This window comes from Leguminivora glycinivorella, chromosome 15 (genome assembly GCF_023078275.1).
Source record: "Leguminivora glycinivorella isolate SPB_JAAS2020 chromosome 15, LegGlyc_1.1, whole genome shotgun sequence".
Classification (NCBI taxonomy): Eukaryota; Metazoa; Arthropoda; class Insecta; order Lepidoptera; family Tortricidae; genus Leguminivora; species Leguminivora glycinivorella.
The window spans coordinates 1873221-1893184 of NC_062985.1; the positions used below are offsets into that span (position 1 = coordinate 1873221).

The 19964-nt window shown below is 39.5% G+C and overlaps 3 protein-coding genes across 4 annotated transcripts in view; 1 reads left to right on the forward strand and 2 right to left on the reverse strand.

Annotated features, from left to right (window-relative positions):
- Nucleotides 1-19964, reverse strand: part of LOC125233768 (beta-ureidopropionase-like) — a 494359-nt gene that overhangs the window by 385451 nt on the left and 88944 nt on the right. The gene's annotated exons all lie outside the window — the stretch shown is intronic.
- Nucleotides 105-2381, reverse strand: LOC125233775 (ubiquinone biosynthesis protein COQ4 homolog, mitochondrial). Its single transcript, XM_048139871.1, has 3 exons — nt 1790-2381; nt 1342-1504; nt 105-317 (listed from the first exon to the last, which is right to left on the reverse strand). Exons 1-3 carry the CDS (start codon nt 2294-2296, stop codon nt 232-234), a joined length of 756 nt encoding a protein of 251 aa, XP_047995828.1. The 5' UTR covers nt 2297-2381; the 3' UTR covers nt 105-231.
- On the forward strand, nt 3138-17777 carry LOC125233757 (protein enabled-like). 2 transcript variants are annotated; one of them, XM_048139831.1, is made up of 8 exons: nt 3138-3305; nt 3383-4318; nt 5282-5383; nt 6235-6306; nt 9203-9309; nt 10677-10732; nt 14639-14726; nt 15792-17777. In XM_048139831.1, the coding sequence occupies exons 1-8, from the start codon at nt 3207-3209 to the stop codon at nt 17152-17154; spliced, it is 2823 nt and encodes a 940-aa protein (XP_047995788.1). In that variant the 5' UTR covers nt 3138-3206; the 3' UTR covers nt 17155-17777. The 2 variants fall into 2 exon arrangements, with proteins under 2 accessions (XP_047995788.1, XP_047995790.1); XM_048139833.1 differs by lacking the exon at nt 6235-6306.

The following is a 19964-nucleotide window of genomic DNA, read 5'->3' on the forward strand; positions in this document are numbered from 1 at the left end:
AAAACTAAGAGCCTACACCAAATCTTGGGATTACCTTTTAAAGCGGACCCTGGGCTTCCAGGAGCTAATGCAAGGAGGATAATGATGAGTAAGCACAACTTAAATACAAAATAACACTTTATTTTATTACGGCCTTTAAACATTTCCTAATCTACCAAACAAAACAAAATAACAACTTAATATTTACAATAATACCTTCACTGATTAACAATATGATACCTCCAGCAATATTTACGACTTCTTGAGCAATGGCACTATGTTCATTTCTTTGTGGAATTCGTCAATATCCTGGTCCCATCTCTTTTCGAAGTATATACCTGTAAAATATAGACATTAAGAAAATAATAGTATTTATTGCCTCACAGAACTTACAGAATATAAAAACTTGATGGATTTGAGTTCTTGATAGGGATACAAAGTTCAATATGCGAAACAGAATTATTTAAATAGTTTTCACCCAAGTACACAGAGAACCTCCTATAGAGTAGAAATCTTGTATATTTTGTGCGCGAACCGAGTCGCCAGTGTTTGGGGTGCGAGGAGCGGGCGGGGAATGTGTTAAGCGCGCTGTGATTGGCCGTTTCAAGGACGGCGGGCAGTCGCGCCAGATGAAAAGGGACAGAAGTATGACTGTCCCTCTACTGACGCGTAAGTGGCCAATGTAAGTTGACCTATGCCGGCTCTGAATAAATTATAAATATGACTTATTTGTGGAATGTAATGCCGTCTGTTTTTAAATTTGAGCTTCTTGTTACCTTTCCACACCATTTCACACTACAGGTGGACATCTTTAAGGCATCAAAATACCCTTTTCCAATTTTTTTGTGCGAAAAACACGCGCTGCTTTCGGGTCTGTTACTTGGTCGATACTGATCGGGCACGGCGAGCGCCCGCGCTTATATCAGTGCAAATACTAGGAAGGCTGGCCACTGCGAGTCGTCTTGTAATAGATGTCTATAGGGGTTGGTCTGTGCCCAAGTAAGACAAAAAAAAACCTATTTTTACTTGGCGTTTTCTGCGGAGTAATAGGTGTTTCAGAGACAAGGTGTGAGGAGGTTACCCAAGACCCAAGGACTGAATCATAGGTAAAAAACTTGAATGAGCCCTACACCTCAACGGAGAGTAACAGGATGAAAAAAAAAATGCAGTAAACATCATCACAATTTTTATAAAATAGACCATAGATCTCAATAGCAGTCTGGCCACGGCCCAGCATTCTTTCTAAATGAGATTAAATTACTGATTTGTGCAATTAAGCATCATACAATGAGAGCGTAATAAAAAGTTTAACCAAGACCCAAGGCAATATTGACAAAACAATCATAACATCATTACCATTACCTTGCAAAAACCTAGCATTATGTCCAGTCCTCACAGCCCAGGGCAGGTAGCATTTAAGATATAGCTGGCGATGTTTTGGCTTAAGCCGTGCCGCACCCCAAATGCCTCCGCTGATGCACATGGGCAGTTTCGTCTGGATACCTTCCACCCATTTTACAGCTACCTGTAAAATTACATACTAATTTAGCTAGGATTTAAAATACAGTTAGTTGTGAAGACATTCAGCCTTCACTTATTATTCTATATTATGTCGCACTTTTGGACAATATCCTCATCTTAAATATTGTATTTAAGTGTTATTGTGCAAGTTATATTGCCTAGAATATTTAATCATTAAATTAATTCATGAATAAATCTTCTCACATGTTATTTGACCTTGACAAAGTAAGCTATACAATGTTTCCCAAGCATTCAATTTATAAATAACTAAACTAATAAGGAAACCTACCTCTCCAAGCATATTAGTCTTCATAAACAAGGAGGCATGTACTAAATCATGCACTTCTCTATACCTCTGCATCACATACGCCATTTCTGGATCCTCAATGAACTGTACAGGCATCCTCGAGTCTGCAGTGATGTTGTTCTCCTTCATGAAGTCCGCGTATACCCTTCCTAAAGTATTCTCAGGCATATTCGCGAGCTGCTCGAAAGAAACCGTCTGAGAATTTATGCGAGGCATCTCACTCAATATTTCTTTGCCTTCTGTGGTCTCAAGCATCTTTTCTTTCATGTATTTTATAGCATTGCCTCCCGTTACTTCACCAAGACACGCGATCATGTCTCCCCGCCATGGATTGAAGAGGGAAATCGCAGCAGATCCTGCGGAAAGAAGCGTTCTTTGGAATTGGTTCGTAGGTATGAAATTTTTGTGAAGTTCCTCCGCAAATGTGTTACACTTCGTTGCCGATATAGAGAATCGCCTTATGGCTTTAGACAGGTTTGTTGATTGCATTTTGCAAACAAGTTGCGATCTTTTGTGTGAGTGAAGAGTTCACTTTTATAAATATTTTGAAATTCTATTTCTATTTGTATTGACCGGATCTGTCACTTTGACGTTTGCTACCATTTTTAGGGTTCCGTAGTCAACTAGGAACCCTTATAGTTTCGCCATGTCTGTCTGTCCGTCCGTCCGTCCGTCCCACAGATTACTAATATGTAGGTCCGTCCGCGGATAATCTCAGTAACCGTTAGCACTAGAAAGCTGAAATTTGGTACCAATATGTATATGAATCACGCCGACAAAGTGCAAAAATAAAAAATGGAAAAAAATGTTTTATTAGGGTACCCCCCCTACATGTAAAGTGGGGGCTGAAATTTTTTTTCATTCCAACCCTAACTTGTGATATATTGTTGGACAGGTATTTAAAAATGAATAAGGGTTTGCTAAGATCGTTTTTTGATAATATTTATATTTTCGGAAATAATCGCTCCTAAAGGAAAAAAAAGTGCGTCCCCCCCCCTCTAACTTTTGAACCATATGTTTAAAAAATATGAAAAAAATCACAAAAGTAGAACTTTATAAAGACTTTCTAGCAAAATTGTTTTGAACTTGATAGGTTCAGTAGTTTTTGAGATAAATACGGAAAACTACGGAACCCTACACTGAGCGTGGCCCGACACGCTCTTGGCCGGTTTTTTAGACGCAACGTTTCAGTAGAACGAAGCTGCGATATCAATCGCTTGGTGTGGGTTTATTTTACTTAGAAGCGATTTATGACATTTATCACTTTATAACGTTATCTGTGGCAATGCATTTGAAGAATTAAAAAAAGCTAATGTCAATTTCGCGTCAACTCGCGTCTGCTTTTTGCTGAAAGATGCTTTCTATAAATTTAGAATATTGAAGTGAAATATAATAATTAATGGTTGAAACTATGTCTGGAGGATTAGTTGAAAAAGTATACATAGGTTTGGACCACGCGCCAGCCGCCTTCGACATAAAAGGACGTATTCTCGGACCAGTATGTTAAAACTTTCTTCTCATTAGATTTCTTGTTTAAATTGGTGGCAAATTCTATTAAATCATTTTGTATTTCAGAATGGGACCAACATAGAATACATCCGCTCGGAAACGGGCGTGCTAGCCGTGCTGAAAAGTGAGAAATTTGAGCCTCTGCATTTAGCTCTGCATCATACGAGGTCTGAAGCTTTGGCAGCCGCTCGGTCGCTAGCGCTGAACTTGATCGAGACTATTCGTGCTGAACTAGCTCAGTGGAGCGCACAGCAGGCCGGGGGCCCTCCGCCGCCGTTGAATGTGCCGCCACCCACACTGGCGACCACGACTGCACCGCCGCCCGTCCCGCCTCCCGTAGCCACCGTGGCGCTCTCTACACCCTCGACGTTAACGTCCCCAGCACACCAGACAGTCATCCCACCTGTTGTCAGTGTAGCTCCGGCCACAACTCCACTAATGACAGTCAGACAACCCACAGTCCTACAACTTCTACAACCCCAGCAACAATATGTCCTAAATCAGGAGAATGGACAGCTAATACCTATAGTGCAACCTGGGGTTCAAGTATCTAATGCGGCAAACTTTACCCATTTACCAATAGCACAACATCTAGGTTCATTACAGCAGCCTAACTTTGGTGGGACCCAAATTGTAGATTTATCTAGCATGCAGCCAGTTAATGTGACTCAGTTACGGTTGAGTGGTGTGCCATCTTCCATGTCAATGATATTGCCGAATGGGTTGTCATTTCCTCAAGCTAGTTTGACATCGTCTGACACAACAACAGTGAGTTCAGCGACTGCTACTCCTGTAGTTTGTGCGGCTCAGAGCACAAATGCGTCTCAGAAGATCTTGTACAGCACGGACAAGGGAGATAAGGAAGTGAAGTACCACATCCAAGGAGACACGGTGCAGTGGGCGATGCCAGGGTCGCAGACCATGTTGATCCCATACCAGCAGTTACAGGACCTGACTGCTAATCAGGCATTGCCCAATTTACAACCTCAACAGTTTGTTTCAGTGAGTATTTTAGAAATTATAACACATTAGTTAATTATATAACTACTCATTATCATTAATTATCTGCCAATATGACTTATCTCCACAATATTTATTTATCACAAGTTGAACCAAACAAGCCAAGGTTGTTTGCCAAGAGTGGCACTGAAGCGTTAGTAGTTTCATGTGCTCTGCCTACCCCTTTATGGGATACAGGCGTGATTGTATGTATTATGTATGTACAAGTTGAACCAGGCATTAATAAGTGTTTAAAGTTTCCAGTTCATTAATTCAATTTAATTTTATTGTCTTGATTCATTCAATTGAAGGTTAAAAACCGGCCAAGTGCGAGTCGGGCTCGCGCACAAAGGGTTCCGTAGCAGCAAATATTTAACCAAAATTACAGTTAAATCAACCTATCTCAAAAACTATAAGAGATACTTTGATCAAACCAAAAATCGTTGAAAGAGTTAATTAGCATGCATCACCTCTATTTTTTTTAGAATTTTATACCCCGTAGTTATAAAAATAGAGGGGGGGGGACATACTTTTTACGACTTTGAGAGCTGATATCTCAAAAACCGTTCACTTTAAGAAAAATGTTTTTAGAAAACTTTATATCATTTTAAAAGACCTTTCCATTGATACCCCACACGGGTATGTACATCGAAAAAAAAAATTTTCATCCCTCAGTTACATGTATGGGGGGCCCCACCCCCAATTCTTTTTTTTACTATTTAGTGTCATAATTTTGTAGCGGTTCATACAACACATATTCCCATCAAATTTCATCACTGTAGTACTTATAGTTTCCGAGTAAATCGGCTGTGACAGACGGACAGACGGACAGACGGACAGACGGACATGACGAAACTATAAGGGTTCCGTTTTTGCCATTTTGGCTACGGAACCCTAAAAATCAAGTATTTATTATTCATGTATGTTATAGTATCTACAATAACAATTTGAAAAATGTATCAACAGATAGCACCAGCAGGGGGCTTGCCTCAAACATCGCTCCCGCTGTCCGCAGCTCAGTTTCAGCAACTCCAAGCATCTGGTACCATCATGCAGCTTAATCAGAAGGTAACATAATCTTTATCTATTATTTAGTTGCTCTTAAAACCGCCCCAATCATTTAAAGTAAGGACTGACCGAGATTCTCGGCCGCGAAGGAATTGTATGTCATACAGTTTATTCGCGGCCGAGAATCTTGGTCGGACCTTAATTTATAGAGTATATTTAAACATGGACATATGTGAAAAAATTAATCAAGTCGTACAGAATGGTATCCAATATCTATCCATACTAATATTATAAATGGGAAAGTGTGTGTCTGTTTGTTTGTCCGTCTTTCACGGCAAAATGAAGCGACGAATTAACGTGATTTTTTGAGTGGAGATAGTTGAAGAGATGGAGAGTGACATACGCTAATTTTTGTCTCTTTCTATCGCGAGCGAATCCGCAGGCAAAAGCTAGTATCTTATAAGTGGTGCCAAAACTAGCTATGATGGTGTGGTATCACGTCAATTCGTCGCACCGTTTTGCCGTGAAAGACGAACAAACAATCAGACACATACACTTTCCCATTTATAATATTAGTATGGATTTGCAGTAAAAGTTTTAGAGCATTTTATTTAGCCATGAACAAATATTATTCTTTTTGCTCAAGAAGTTTAACTATGCAAATGGCTTAAAGATGCTAACAGGAGTGGTAGCTTCATGCTTTGTCCCATTCGTTTTTTGTCACCGTCAGTCCGTCACAATAGTCTTTGGTTCACGAAAATGAATGAGACAAACCAAGATGATACCAAAAGGTTAAGAAAAATGGAAGGAGAGACCGAACGCAGTCTAAATAATAAATATGCCCAGATTCTAGCAGTAAGTTAGTTTATGTATAATATTGACCTTACTACATTTATATGAATTCCCTACAGCCAATAGTGAGCAGTGGATCACTGATAAATATAATATCCACTGGGCAGGCGTCGTCACCCCAGGTGTTATCTGTGAGCATATAGTTATATGTCGTGCCACCTCACACAGCTTCTTCTAATTTCTCTTATTTTGGATGTCTGCTGGTTAATTTTCACGAAAAAATGTTTACAACTTTTTGGAGTAGGCCTATAAAACAAGATTTATTTCAGACCCTAAACCAACTTGGGAATACATAATTAGGGTTCCGTAGTCAACTAGGAACCCTTGTAGTTTCCGTCCGTCCGCGGATAATCTCAGTGACCGTTAGCACTAGAAAGCTGAAATTTGGTGCCAACATGTACCTATATCAATCACGCCGACAAAGTGCAAAAATAAAAAGTGGAAAAAAATGTTTTATTAGGGTACCCCCCGTACTCGTAAAGTGGGGAGTGATTTTTTCTTTCATTTCAACCCTAACGTGTGATTGATGGATAAGAAGTATTGAAAAATGAATATGGGTTTACGAAAATCATTTTTTGATATTGTTAATATTTTCGGAAATAATCGCTCCAAAAGTTAAAAAAACAATTGCGTCCCCTCTAACTTTTGAACCATAAGTTAAAAAAATATGGAAAAAATCACAAAAGTAGAACTTTATAAAGACTTTCTAGGAAAAATATTTTGAACTTGATAGGTTGAACAGGTTTTAAAAAATACGGGAAACTACGGAACGGAACCCTACAATCAGCGTGGCCCGACACGCTCTTGGCCGGTTTTTTTTTTAGGTTATTACAGGGTAATAAAAATTCTGAAGCTCCCCTTGATTATGAAATTTATGAATTTACGAACACGAAATTACCAGAGGTACAGGTAGTTAGGAGGATGTCTTAGGGTACGACTCGTCTATAAAATTACCTGAAAAAGGTCGACACGTGCCATAACTTTGACAGGACGCCGTTACTAGTAAATATTCGTATTGTTTTCTATTGTTCTTATACTTAAGAGTTTATAGTCAGTTGAATGAACCTTAAAGATAGTTTTAAAGTTTTTTATTACCATGTTTTGCGGTCAACCTAACATTCCTTTTGTTGTCTAAAGTGTCCTGTAAACTGCTTGGACGGAAAACGAAACACAATATGTATAGTATGAACTTTTCGCTTTTGCCCTAATCTGTTAAACAAAGTCCTTTGTTTCTATTATTCGCTGCGGTTAGCTCCCGTTTAAACGGCACGTGCTATAGTCTCAGTGTAGTTAAAAAGCAACTATCATGATAGCAATAAGGTTCAAATCCATAAAAAGCCCTTTCGGAGATAATACGTTTTGTCATCTTCAAAAAAAGTTACCTGCACACTGCAAACTGTTTAATAAATTTGAACCTTATTGCTATCATGATAGTTGCTTTTTAACTACACTGAGACTTTAGCACGTGCTGTGGAAACGGGAGCTAACCACCGCGAATAATAGAAACAAAGGCCTTTGTTTAACAGATTAGGGCAAAACCGAAAAGTTCATCTCAGAAAATTCATACTATACAGATGTAGTGCGAATAGGGTTTCCTTTGGAAACGTTCGTATTTGTCACGCTATTTCAGTCAATGTCAGTACATCTTGTACTGAGACTGACTGGAATAGCATGACACGTTCGTACGTTTCCGTAACAATACGAAGGCAAATCTTTTCGCACTGCATCTGTACCTACATACCTTATTTTCTTAAGGATTTAAAAAAACATCAAAATGCAAGTGGAAATTGAAAAAGGATTTGTGGAAACTGGTTCCAAAATTACTCTAAAAACCAAGATTTCTACCCTTTTGTATTTCAAGATTTATTTAAATTGATAAGTTCGCACCACGTGGGCATTTGATAGCATAGACTACTGCATGGTTTGCTACCATTTCTGGTGTCACGTCCTTACGGAGAAATACATAAGTCAATGACCAAAAAGCTGTAAAAAAAAATGTGTGAAAATTTACCCGCACCCATCTACCATAATCGATAGCCATTCTAAAAAACTGTTTAACAATTTCTTTTCCACATTTCGCTTCGGTTGAGGTTTGTTGCAATATTGGTTTACAGGTTTACTAATTTTAGTTGTCCTAAGTTCATAAGTGCTGCGCTCACAGTCTCATTTAGGCTTTAGATGTCTCACTGTTTAGTTTAACTGTTAGACACATATACTGTTCATTATTGTTATATAGGATATGCAAGAGTAGCCACCACATACATAAATCCACCAATCAAATAAGTAAAAGCATTAAAAATATTCAGAAAACCCTCATTGATATGATACTCCACACTAGCGACTCCCAAGCGACGGCGTCTAGCCAACTCTTTGCCAGTGCCAGACACTATTACTTAGGGTCCTCCCACATCTAGCGTCTCGCGAGCGTATAGCGTCGGGCCAACTGTATGTCAGAGCCTGACGCCGCGTCTTTTTCCATAATACAGTTGGCCCGACGCTATGCTCGCGAGACGCTATATAGATGTGGTGGGACCCTTAATATGTGGTGTTTACTCTATTTATATTTCCTATTCCATGACCTTAAGCAATCTTTTTCTGCAGGGTGTAAGGGCTTCCTCAAATCTATCAAAGCTTACGCGTCGCCATCGCATGTTCATACTAACGAGCGATTTTTGGCCGATTTCGCGTCGATAGGTTTGGGGAGACCCTTGTACTGTCTTGAAACTAAGCCTAAGGGCACTGTTATTCTGATATATGGGTTGACAGTTCAGTATAGAATGAAGAAAATAGTTGTAATGAAATCCCGCAAGATGGCGCGTAGTCATATACTTCTGGTCAGACTTTAAAGGAACTTTCGGGGGAAAGGAAGTCTCCCAGGTCACCCTGCAAAAGGAGACAGTATATTTAATAAAATTCCGCTCAAATTAAAGTTTTACGCATCTCAATTTAAATTCTATTTTGTAAACCCCAAACACTACTGAACCACGCAACACGTTCGTAGTTCCTAACATTATCGTAATTTTTCAGAACTCATCGACACCCACAAAGAATATGAGCCAAGAGAGTCGAGGGCAGAAGAGATTGTCTGACGGAACACCGAGTCAGTTGCAGCTACGACCTATTGCTCCCGCTGGGTATGTCATAACTATAAGCTAAAAATTTCGTGTAACTAATATAAATTTTCTTTCAGATATTACGGAAGACTTGAAATCTACACAAAAATTAAATAATACTCTATGACACAGTGACTGACAGCGTAAAAATAAATATAGCGACAATATTTAAAAATGTACCGTCACAAACATGTTAATCTTCGCAAAAATATGTGACACGTTCTTATGGCACATACAGCTTGGCAAAAAAGGTAGAAAAGGAACTGTTTTTATCATAGCAACCAAGGATTATTTATATAAGATTTACATACTTCATACTAAGAATCGTATCTCGATTTTTTAGCGCCACCTATTAAATACTATCATAACTACACTGATGATGCCTACAATTTTTTTTAATGTGTATTGACGTGATATCATGATTTGAAAATAAAGATGTCATTTGTTGTTATAAAAAATAAAAACACGCAAAAATATTTGGGGAAAATATGATTTTGGCCACTTCCAGGCTGGGAACAGCGCCATCTAGTTTTAAGGAAAAGCCCATACATTTCAGGGGTACGCTTTTTTGTATGGGCTCTGTCAGTCCAGTATTAAATCTTTCTTGATAGCAACACTTAACTATTCTCATTGAAAAGTGTCAAAATCTGTCAAAATAGTTGCCACATGCAAAACAATTTACATACAATTAGTAATATTACTATTATTTTCTACTCTTTTTTTTGCCAGGCCCAGGCTGTAAGACCGTGTCAAATCAGATCAGATATATTACTGTTGGTGACTGTAGGCGCAAAGACTAGACTTGCCATAAAAATTTGAATATCGCTCTTGTTTCTACTGGCAAGTTAATTGTGTTGCAGTATACAATATAGAATGCAGTAAATATTTAACCTTGGAATGATTTTGAGTCTTCCGTGAGGTAATATTTACAGAGATAATCTAAAACAATCAAAATTATTTATAACTTAGAAAAGCATTTGGCGGTCTTATTGATATTGACATTATTTCTGCAAATATAAAAAAATCAACGGCCGTGAGAAGAAAAACCATGAGACGACTGGGGAACCTCGGTTTTAAATCAACTTCAGCTGCTCAGATTAATGCAAAACCGGCGAAGTTATTCTAGTCTGAATATTTCGCGTCACTTCTGCCAATATCATGGGAGACCCTTGGGGGAAAATTTTGCTACGCCATCTACAATTATTTTCGAGAACTTTCAGGCGCTATCGGTCAGAAAATTTGGCAGCGCCATCTAGAAGATTTCTGGGGAGACTTTTCGCAGCGCCATCTAGAAGTTTCTTTGTAAGACGTTTCGGGGTGTCGTCGATGTGTGATCTTTCGAGTGTGCATGTGTACCTGATGTGTATTGAAAGTTGTGTGTAACGCAGGTCGCAGGGCCAGGACAAGGGCTCGACCAGAGACTCTCGCACTTGGACAACAGCAGGTATTGATTATTTAGGATGCCACGTGTCTTTCGCGTCTAAATTATATGATCCGCTATTTTACCATGAACTGTTTTCTATATTTTTTGCAAGACCTTAAAAATAGTGGTTGGATTGAATTTGTACTAAAGGAATATTTTAATGATACTTCCTTTTTGGAGCACTCCCTTAGTCAACTGTTTTAGGGTACTTTTACTTACAATACCGCCTTTATAATTATAACGAACGTTTTAAAATGTTTTAAGCGGGTTACCCACGCATAAAGTCGATATAACGCTCGACATGTTTCGATCCATTTTTGAGGATCTTTTTCAAAGAGTTACAAAAAAATATTTATAAATAAACGTGACAATCTTGTTTCTTGATTTAGACGTGAAATTGACACATTATTTTATTGCTAATGTTTCATATTTTAAGCTTTCGAGTAGGCGTAAATGATGTTATTGCATTTTGCGTAATGTGGTTACTGATTTTTTTGGCGTAATTAATCTGTGTCTAAATGTTGTGCGTAAATAAATCTACTAATAACTTATACTCTAGCGCGCAAGGTATAACTACTGATTTCTTACATACCTATGTGTTTTTTTACAGTTCTCTGATCCAGTATTATTTTCTTTCTTTATACTTTTTCTAACCTTACCTACAGTACCTACACTATTTTCTTTCTTACTTTCTTACCTATTGTTACTTTATTATTTGCCTTCTATACTTTTGAACCTCCAACAGGCTTAATCCAGAATACTCCAGGTTAACTTCTCTCTCATTTTAGCTTTATTCCTTTCCAGTATGCATGTTGCTGTAATTGACCCCGCTGTTATTATGATTTTTCTTCTTAGTTTTGACACTATTTACTAGATTTGACGTGGTCTTCAGTTCTTCATGAATCAAGTCACAAAATACCAGGACACATCGACATGCTAAAGTTAATTTAGATGTTTTATTTATTTACTTATTTCAGAGATGTTTTATTTATTTACTTATTTCTCGTGAACACGTTCAGCGATGGAGATGGCTCAACATCATCAACAATTAACTAATTACTTTTTTCTATACACATCAGTGGCGGAGCGTCGATACAACTCGATTCCCAACGAGTTCCCTAAAATTCTCTAGTATCTGTAGAAGTCCATACAAAACAGATGCCAAAAACCCCTCCGGCTTTACCAACGAAAATTTTCACGCCCCGCCACTGATACACATACAGGTTGCACTGCAATTTAAATCTTGCCAAAGGGTGGTCTAACTTTAAAGCAACCTGCTGTCTTATGCTTTCAATTATAGCTATTTTTGGCGTGTGACGTATTTATATGCGTAATATACTATAAACTGATGTTATTTACTTGGCGTAGTAATAGTTACCTAATTTAATTCCATTGTGACTGAAATTATCGAAGCATCTTGGCGTAATAAATCGCATAGCGTAGTGTAAAGTTAAGCTTTACCGCGTAACTTGAATATTTTGAATACCCTGAGCGGCCGTAGGAAACATTACAGTCTTTGATAAGTAGAAGGATTATAATATAATAACAGAGAACCATTGGAGGCGGCCTGGAAAGTGAGGCTATTAATTTTTGTTTTATTGGATATTAGTGGCCATTGAAACGGTAGCAACGCGGCAAACAAGGCTATGTTTACCCCATAGTATTACTCCATATTACAGACACAAATAAAAACAAGCGAAGTAGGCAGAGGCCAAGCGCGGATCCAGCTTCGTGCCCAGGGGTGGGGGGGGGGTCACGTGGTAAAGGCCCAGGCCCCATGGGGGGGGGGGGGGGGGGGGGGGTCACGTGGTCTATTTGTATGGCCAACCTAGGCTCCAGGATCCGCGCATGGCAGAGGCACAGACTTTGGCAGCGTCCATAATCAATCGTATTTGTATTTTCGGTTCATTTAACTCATTGAAAGTTGAAAACGTCGGTATAGTACAGCTAAGCGTAGTTTAAATTCGTCGTGCGTAATATTATAATTTACGGTTTAGAGCTTCGAAGTTTATTTTCTGCATTATGCGAGTTCTAGACAGGTGCTCAGTCATATCTTAAATCTGACTAGAAATATATGACTATTGTCAGGAGCGCTGTTATTCTGATGTAAGGGTTTACAGTTCAGTATAGTCTAAAGAAAATAGTTCTTATGAAATTCCGCAATATGGCGGCGTAGTCATATATTTCTGGTCAGGTTTTACATCCAATCTTTAACAGTATAGCATATATATCCTGCCTGACGTGCCTATCTAAAACACCGCGCGATGAACCTCTATAGAAACCTCTAAGTACATGAATTACGATAGATTAGCGTTCAGTAGACATACAGATATTGGTTGTGCCGTCTTCTATTTCAAAAGGTATTTAGCCCAGCGTGAAGTGATCCTGATTTTCCCGAATTCAAATTTCACGTCAGAAATAGACGTCCCTGCTCCCTGCACTTCAAGTGACTTCAATCAGCTGAGTGGCTTTCTATTGCAAGGAGCCACAGATCTTTCTGGCAAGGCGATTGCTTCAGTTAGTGTTCATTTATGTGGCTTGCTTAATTGATTTTATCTAGAAAGATCCGGAAATCCTGACGTAGAATTAATTCTAGCTGGTCCTACGACGAGGGGTTTTTACTCGTCCATTTTCAGTAAGAGTCTGGCGGTGCACATCGGCGATCATCGATTCTTTGAACACCATCTATCGTGTTCGGCGCGTTATAGATCGTGTCCTTAACGATACGCTTATTTTCTCGTAATGTTATTAATGGCATCGCGGATGACACGAATATCGTGAACCTTGAAGAATTCAGGAAGAATCGAGCATCGAGTTGCAGCCGTAGCCTTAATCGAAGCCTACATGAATTCCTAACGAATAAGTTATTTAGAATAAGTCTTACTTTACAGATTCAGAATCATTAATTCAGAACGAGACATCAGGTCTTCAGAACTAAGCGTGTCTTCATGTTCCTGTCTATGCCAGCAGCTTTCTACTAACTTGAACTTATTTTAAAGCATGTTTTCTTAGTTATAAGTAGACGGCAGCTGTAGAACGCTAGGCATTCGAAGACCGACTCTTCAAGAGCTGAGGAAGACTACGCGAATGTGCCACTAAACATTTATTTTACTTGAGTCTTTCGTTTACAGGCTAGCTGTGGCAGACTTGTGGTTCCTCCTGATCCTGAGATCCTGTTTGAGTTGCATGCTCTGCTCCACCATCAAACTGTTAACCTTATTACGTGGACATAATTTAAGTGTATTTTTTTTTGCTCAAGCGTTCGGCGGCTTTGCGATGCTAGCATAAAGTGACAGTCAAGTCTTTTTGTCACTATTTTTGGCTTTTTATTTATGACTGCCTTTCTAATAAAGCGGGAATGAGAAGACCTATTGGCGTCAATAATTCAGCGTAGCGGTGAAACATTATGAAAGCTTTTTAGCTGTTTTCAGCCCGTGAGATTTCAAAAGGGACTTCGGTTTTCGGGTGACATTGTAAAAAGAAACACTTCTTAGGGCCGGTTGCATCAACCACAGTTAACAAACACATCAAAGTCACGCAGTAGAAGTCTATGGATATTCCCAGATAGAAAAAATTGCGAAGGCTAAATTCTGTAACAGACGGTTTGGTGCAACCAACCCTTAAACCTGATTTAGACGGCGTGCAAACTCGCATGCGATTTTAGTTACGTTGCGGGCCGTTGAGGTTACATATAATTTTGCACAGCCATCAAATGCCGCAATGTAATAAAACTCGTATGCGAGTTCTCGTACCATCTAAATGGGCCCTAACTCCCGTATCATCGTTCTAAAATCCTCAGGCCCATATGAAAGCTCACTGGACCATCTCTGCTTGCTTCGATAGAAAGACTTTGTGCTAGCGGCATTGCGTAGTAAAGCGTTGCGTGTAGATAGTACTGGAGGTTGTTACAGCGGATTGTTCTTGCAGCTAGAGACAACACGGTCGTCAGTATGGGCATGAAGATTAACCCGGCACACGGGACCATAATACACGTGTCTTCTGGACAGCAGACTAAGTAAGTAAACACGTATACACATTCCTACACTTTTCCTGTTTATTTTTATTAGCCTCTTTTATTAGTGGCCTACTGCTAGGTAAAGGCCCCTCTCCCCTCGTTTTTTCCACTCGACCCTGTTGTCAGCGTTTTTTCACCATTTTGGGTAGAATGCGTCTGAATGGGTAGATAGAATCTCCTTTTTGGTCTGCCCGAACCCCGGCCTGCATTGGCTATGGTATTCCGCGGGTCCCAGTCTGTCACCATTTTGGCCCACCTTACCGGGTGGATACGGCAGATATCCAGCCCAGTCCCACTTTAACTTTTTTTTAAGTTATAAAGTGATTGACCTTAGTCGCACCTGATGGGAAGTGACGACAAGGCCGAAGTTGCAGCTCACTGGTTCTTGACGCCCACATCTACAACTCCCGTTCTGGAGCGTACTTTCCCTAGATAGATTGAAAATATCGATATAGATCCAAAATATGAGCCCATGTCTACGTCTAATTTTTAACCCTCCTGGTAGGCACTCGTAAACTTTGCTCAGATACCGGACAACCCGCTGAGCGAGTTCTCGCCATAAAAGCGGGGGTTATACATAACGACCGATTTCTGACGTAGTGCGCCATTTTTTATCTGGTAGCGAATGTGTTATGAAGTAGCTACAGCTACAACAAAAGGATACATACCGTATTCTAAACTTCTAACTCGTGAAACTGGTATCCTGCATTGCCACAGCATAATAAAGAGTACTATCGTACAGTATGGCCACTCCCGCTCCCAGCTGAAAGTGCCGCCCACCCCCTCTCGGTTACCTCACTGTTACCGCCTGTCAAAAACACGAACAGTCGACCTGTCATATTTCACTCATACAAGCATAGTACGCGTTCACCTACACGAGCTAAGACTGTGTGCTAGCCACTAGGAATGCGCCTCTTTCAATAATGGGTGTGGCATTGCATACCAAGCGACGTCGAACATAATTTTAGTTTCTTTATTAGGTTCACCTCCAATAATTATTAGGTCCCAATATTATTATAACTATTGATTTTACTTTTCATAAATATCTCTTTTCTTTTTTCTCAGCGTGTCAGGCGCAGCAACGCAAGAGACCGGCATGTACATCCGGCAAATGGACCGCAACGCCATCCAAATACAGAGTAAAGACAAGCAGGACCCCAAACTACAGAATCAGAACGTTCAGATGATAACCGTGCCCCAAGGCATGACGGTGTTGCAGAACCCCCTCAACATCTCCCAGATGCCCATGATCGGCCAACCGAACAGCCAGGTTTATATGATCCCGGCCAACCAACCTAACATAGTACAAGGAGGACTCCCTCCGGGCTTAATAGGCCAACAAGTATTGCAGCCCGGACAAAATGTCACAGTCATGCAGCCTAATCAATTAATGCCTAATGGCGTCCAGTACAATATGCCCTTAATGCAAATGAATTTACCACCTAACTCCCACTACATGCCTGCTGGAATCAATTTGAACACCCAGCTATCAGCCCAGCAGCTAAACGCAGCTTTAGCCGGACAACAACTAGCTAACCCTAATTTAGCTGTGTCAGGAACTATTCCTTTAGTCCAAGCACCCCCCTCAGCATCTCCAATGGCTCAAACTAACCAACCGACCCAACAACCAGTCCACCAAATAATGCCTCAGAATTCCACCTTCATCACTCCCACTTCTCAATACGCGGGCATGCCAGCTCAGTACATGATGCAGACTAATTCTGGAGCGATAGTACCAGCTAATCCAGCTAATAATCAAGTGCAGTACACAGTTCCGGCCAATCAGAGCGCGAATCCAACGCCGAATAACGGCAACGGCCAGTCAAATACGCCCACAGAAAACGAATCCACCAATGGGACCAATCAGACGAATTACATAACATCATCTTCGCAAGAAAATTATACAATTACACAGAATCAACAGCAGATGATGACCAATGACGGCGCAGCGACGCAGACGTTGACCAATCAGCAAACTCAACAGAGTTACACGACCAATGGCAGCAATCCTCAAACGTATAACGTGAATCAGACAACAACAACACAACCAGCGTCATACCAGCCTACAAACGGGTCAAATCCGCAGGCGAATACTCAGAATTACGCTGCGAATACCCCTATATCTCAAGCGCAAAACTATTCACCGTCAACCACGCCAGCACCTAACCAAAGCTATCCAGCTACGAATCTCCCAAACATGCCTAACGTTGCCTTCCCACCGAACCAAACCCCTAACCCTTACCCCAACGCTACAGGACAGAACATGGCAGCTTACGCTAACAACCAGTATCAGTACACTAGTCGTCCCTGGTTTAGACCTAGGTATGGATCTCCGCAGGGCTCCCCGTACGGCGCCGGAGCCCCGACCGGGCCTCCGATGCCAGTCCCCCCGCCCACTGGCAACTATAATTACTGGCAGGATAGCTGAGAGTTGGAGAATAACGTCTGGGAGGAGGGACAATCCTTACTGTGATTTGATCAAATGCAGTATTAACGTAAGGATAATGTACAGAAACTCAAATATTAACGAAATAGGTCACAATATAAATATCTCCGAAAGAGGTCCACTGCTGGACAATGGACTTACGAGAATCTCTATACAAAGCGTTGCATAGCTTTTAGACAGAGAATATGATGAGCCAATTCTGATGTTGATGATGATTTTATTAAAAACCTATCTATCGATGTCGACGGTCAATGCTCTGTGTGAGCAGAACAAAGATAAAATCTTATGGGTGCGAAAGAAGTAGAAGATGGCGGGTCAATGTACGAAATTCTTCGTGCGTGAACTTTGGTAGAAGAATCGAACTTTTAAAGATTACTTGGATTGAAATAATTTGTAGAATAGTCGTCTATAGAGTATTAAAGTATCTCGATTCAAACAGACATATAAAACTATCCACCGATTGTAAATAATTGGAGTATTTTTAGTTTTAAGACTTGGGACACTTACGTGAGCAGACTGCTTTAATAAGGAAAATGTATACATGAAATGTAAAGAGATGAACGTGTAAATAGAAATAAATATAATTATAAAGTATATTTCTTAAACGTTGTTTCTTTTATCCTCTTAAAACATTGGTAAGGCACAGAAACTTTGCAAAAACGAAACTAAGACCTGATTTAGACGGCGTGCGAACTCGCATGCGATTTTAGTTACATTGCGGGCTGTTGAGGGTAGATATAATTTTGCACAGCCATCAAATACCGCAATGTAATAAAACTCGTATGCGAGTTCTCGTACCGTCTAAATGGGCCCTAAGGCTATGCCTTTAATTTTCCTTGGATAGTGAGAGATGGCATCACAAAATTAAATATGAACCAAACTGTGTTCGAGTGTGTTTAGTAAAACGTCCCATGTCAGTTACCATCAAGGCGAGATTTACTTCCCATATAACCATAATCGGTCGCCGTTCCTACGCAAATCCTCCTATTTTGTGTACACACAGGTCTTCGGGTCTCAATGCTTAGTCGCAGTACGGTCGACGTTTAGTCGCGGCGACCCAAATGGGGACGATTGGTAACAGGCACAAATGGTCACAGAAGTGTGCACTACGCGTGCACACTTTGTTACCGTTTGGCGACTACTTTCCCAAAATCATTCGTTCATTTCATTCTTTTCAAATGGCGACTGTCAGAGACGTCAAAGTAAAAAATAAATAAAATCATTTGACATTAAAATGTAATGGCGTAAGAATTTGTTAAAGATTGTTTGCATTTGTAATATAATATGGGCTAATTACCATGGCCAATTAAATTGCTCGAGTGATTTCATAAAATAAGTCTAAATTTATCAACGCGCCATCAATTTACCTCAGTTTAACCAGTAATAATATTATTGACTACTCGGTGTTTGCGTGTTATGTATATTGATTGGTGAAGTTTTAGTGCTCCGGTGCATATACTATACTGAAATAATAAAAATAATGCCTAGAAAACCAATAAAGTTGTTAAAATATGGATTAAGACGGTAATATTCCATGTAAAAAACAGTCGCCAAACGGTCACGAAACGGTCGACAAACGGTCGCAAAATGGTCGCAGCGTACACGCGTGACCGAAAGCAGTGAATATTTATTATATTTTCAAAATGGCTTCTTGTATTATTTTTTTCCAGGTATCCTCAAACTTTATAAACAATTAAATATGCCGTCGTACTCAGTTGCCCTCACTAAAGAAGATTAAAAAAAAATTGTAACGTGCGTACCGAGCTGCTGGGTTGTAAAGGATCGGGGATCATATTATTATGGTCTTCTATAGAGCAACTAGTATTTTGCGGCATTTCACAATTGACACTTGTTGAAGTAGTCGTCATTAATATTACTATCAACATTAATTTCAGCGATCTGTACTTCTTTTGTCAAGATTTTTTTATAGATAAGTGTCTACAAATTTTTAATGTTAAAGACACACAAATAAAACGTAGTAGAGTAAATAATGTGTTTTTTTTGTAACCCAAACAAAATACTTGTAGATACGAGTGCGGAAAAGAGGAAAATCGATACGAGTAGCGATAAATTAATACACGAATGAAGGGAGTGTTTTAAATCGACACGAGTTGTGAATGTCCTTTTCGCACGTGTATCGTACGACGATTTTCAGTACCTAAATCTAAGCTAAGAGTTTCGACCAGACAAGAAATGAATCATTGCTTGATTTGCTCGCACTACTGCGTTAGAAAAAGCAGCATCTGTACTGAAAAAAAAACTATCATTGCGCAACAGAAATTCTATTAATATCACAGTAAATACTCTATTTCATTTGATTCCTACTTTTATTGTGTAAAGCAACACTACACTTCATTTTTATCAATAAGAATTAAAAATTATATATTTAATACATTAAGTAACTATAAAGTGCTTATCTATTTGTATTATCATTCTGCACTTTTCTTAACTTTCCCACATTTCTATAAAATGTTGAAGAGTGCTTAAATGGTCGTCGTCGTTTATTATTATTTAATTCGCTCATATTTAAATGATTCAAAGCAACCAGTCCACAACTTCACAAGACAGTTTGAGAAACCTTCGTATTTCAGATTGTCATTTGCGGATACAGTGGTTTAGGAGCAGTTCGGTAATCAGACCTACACATGTGTGTACAAATTCTGTCAATGTCACTGTCAGAAACCGTTCTGACAGTGACAATGACAGCCACAAATTCGTCCACATGTTGTTACCGTTATGTGTGCAAACGTCGACTAATAAAGTGTCGTTAAAAGTCATTCTGACAGTGACAT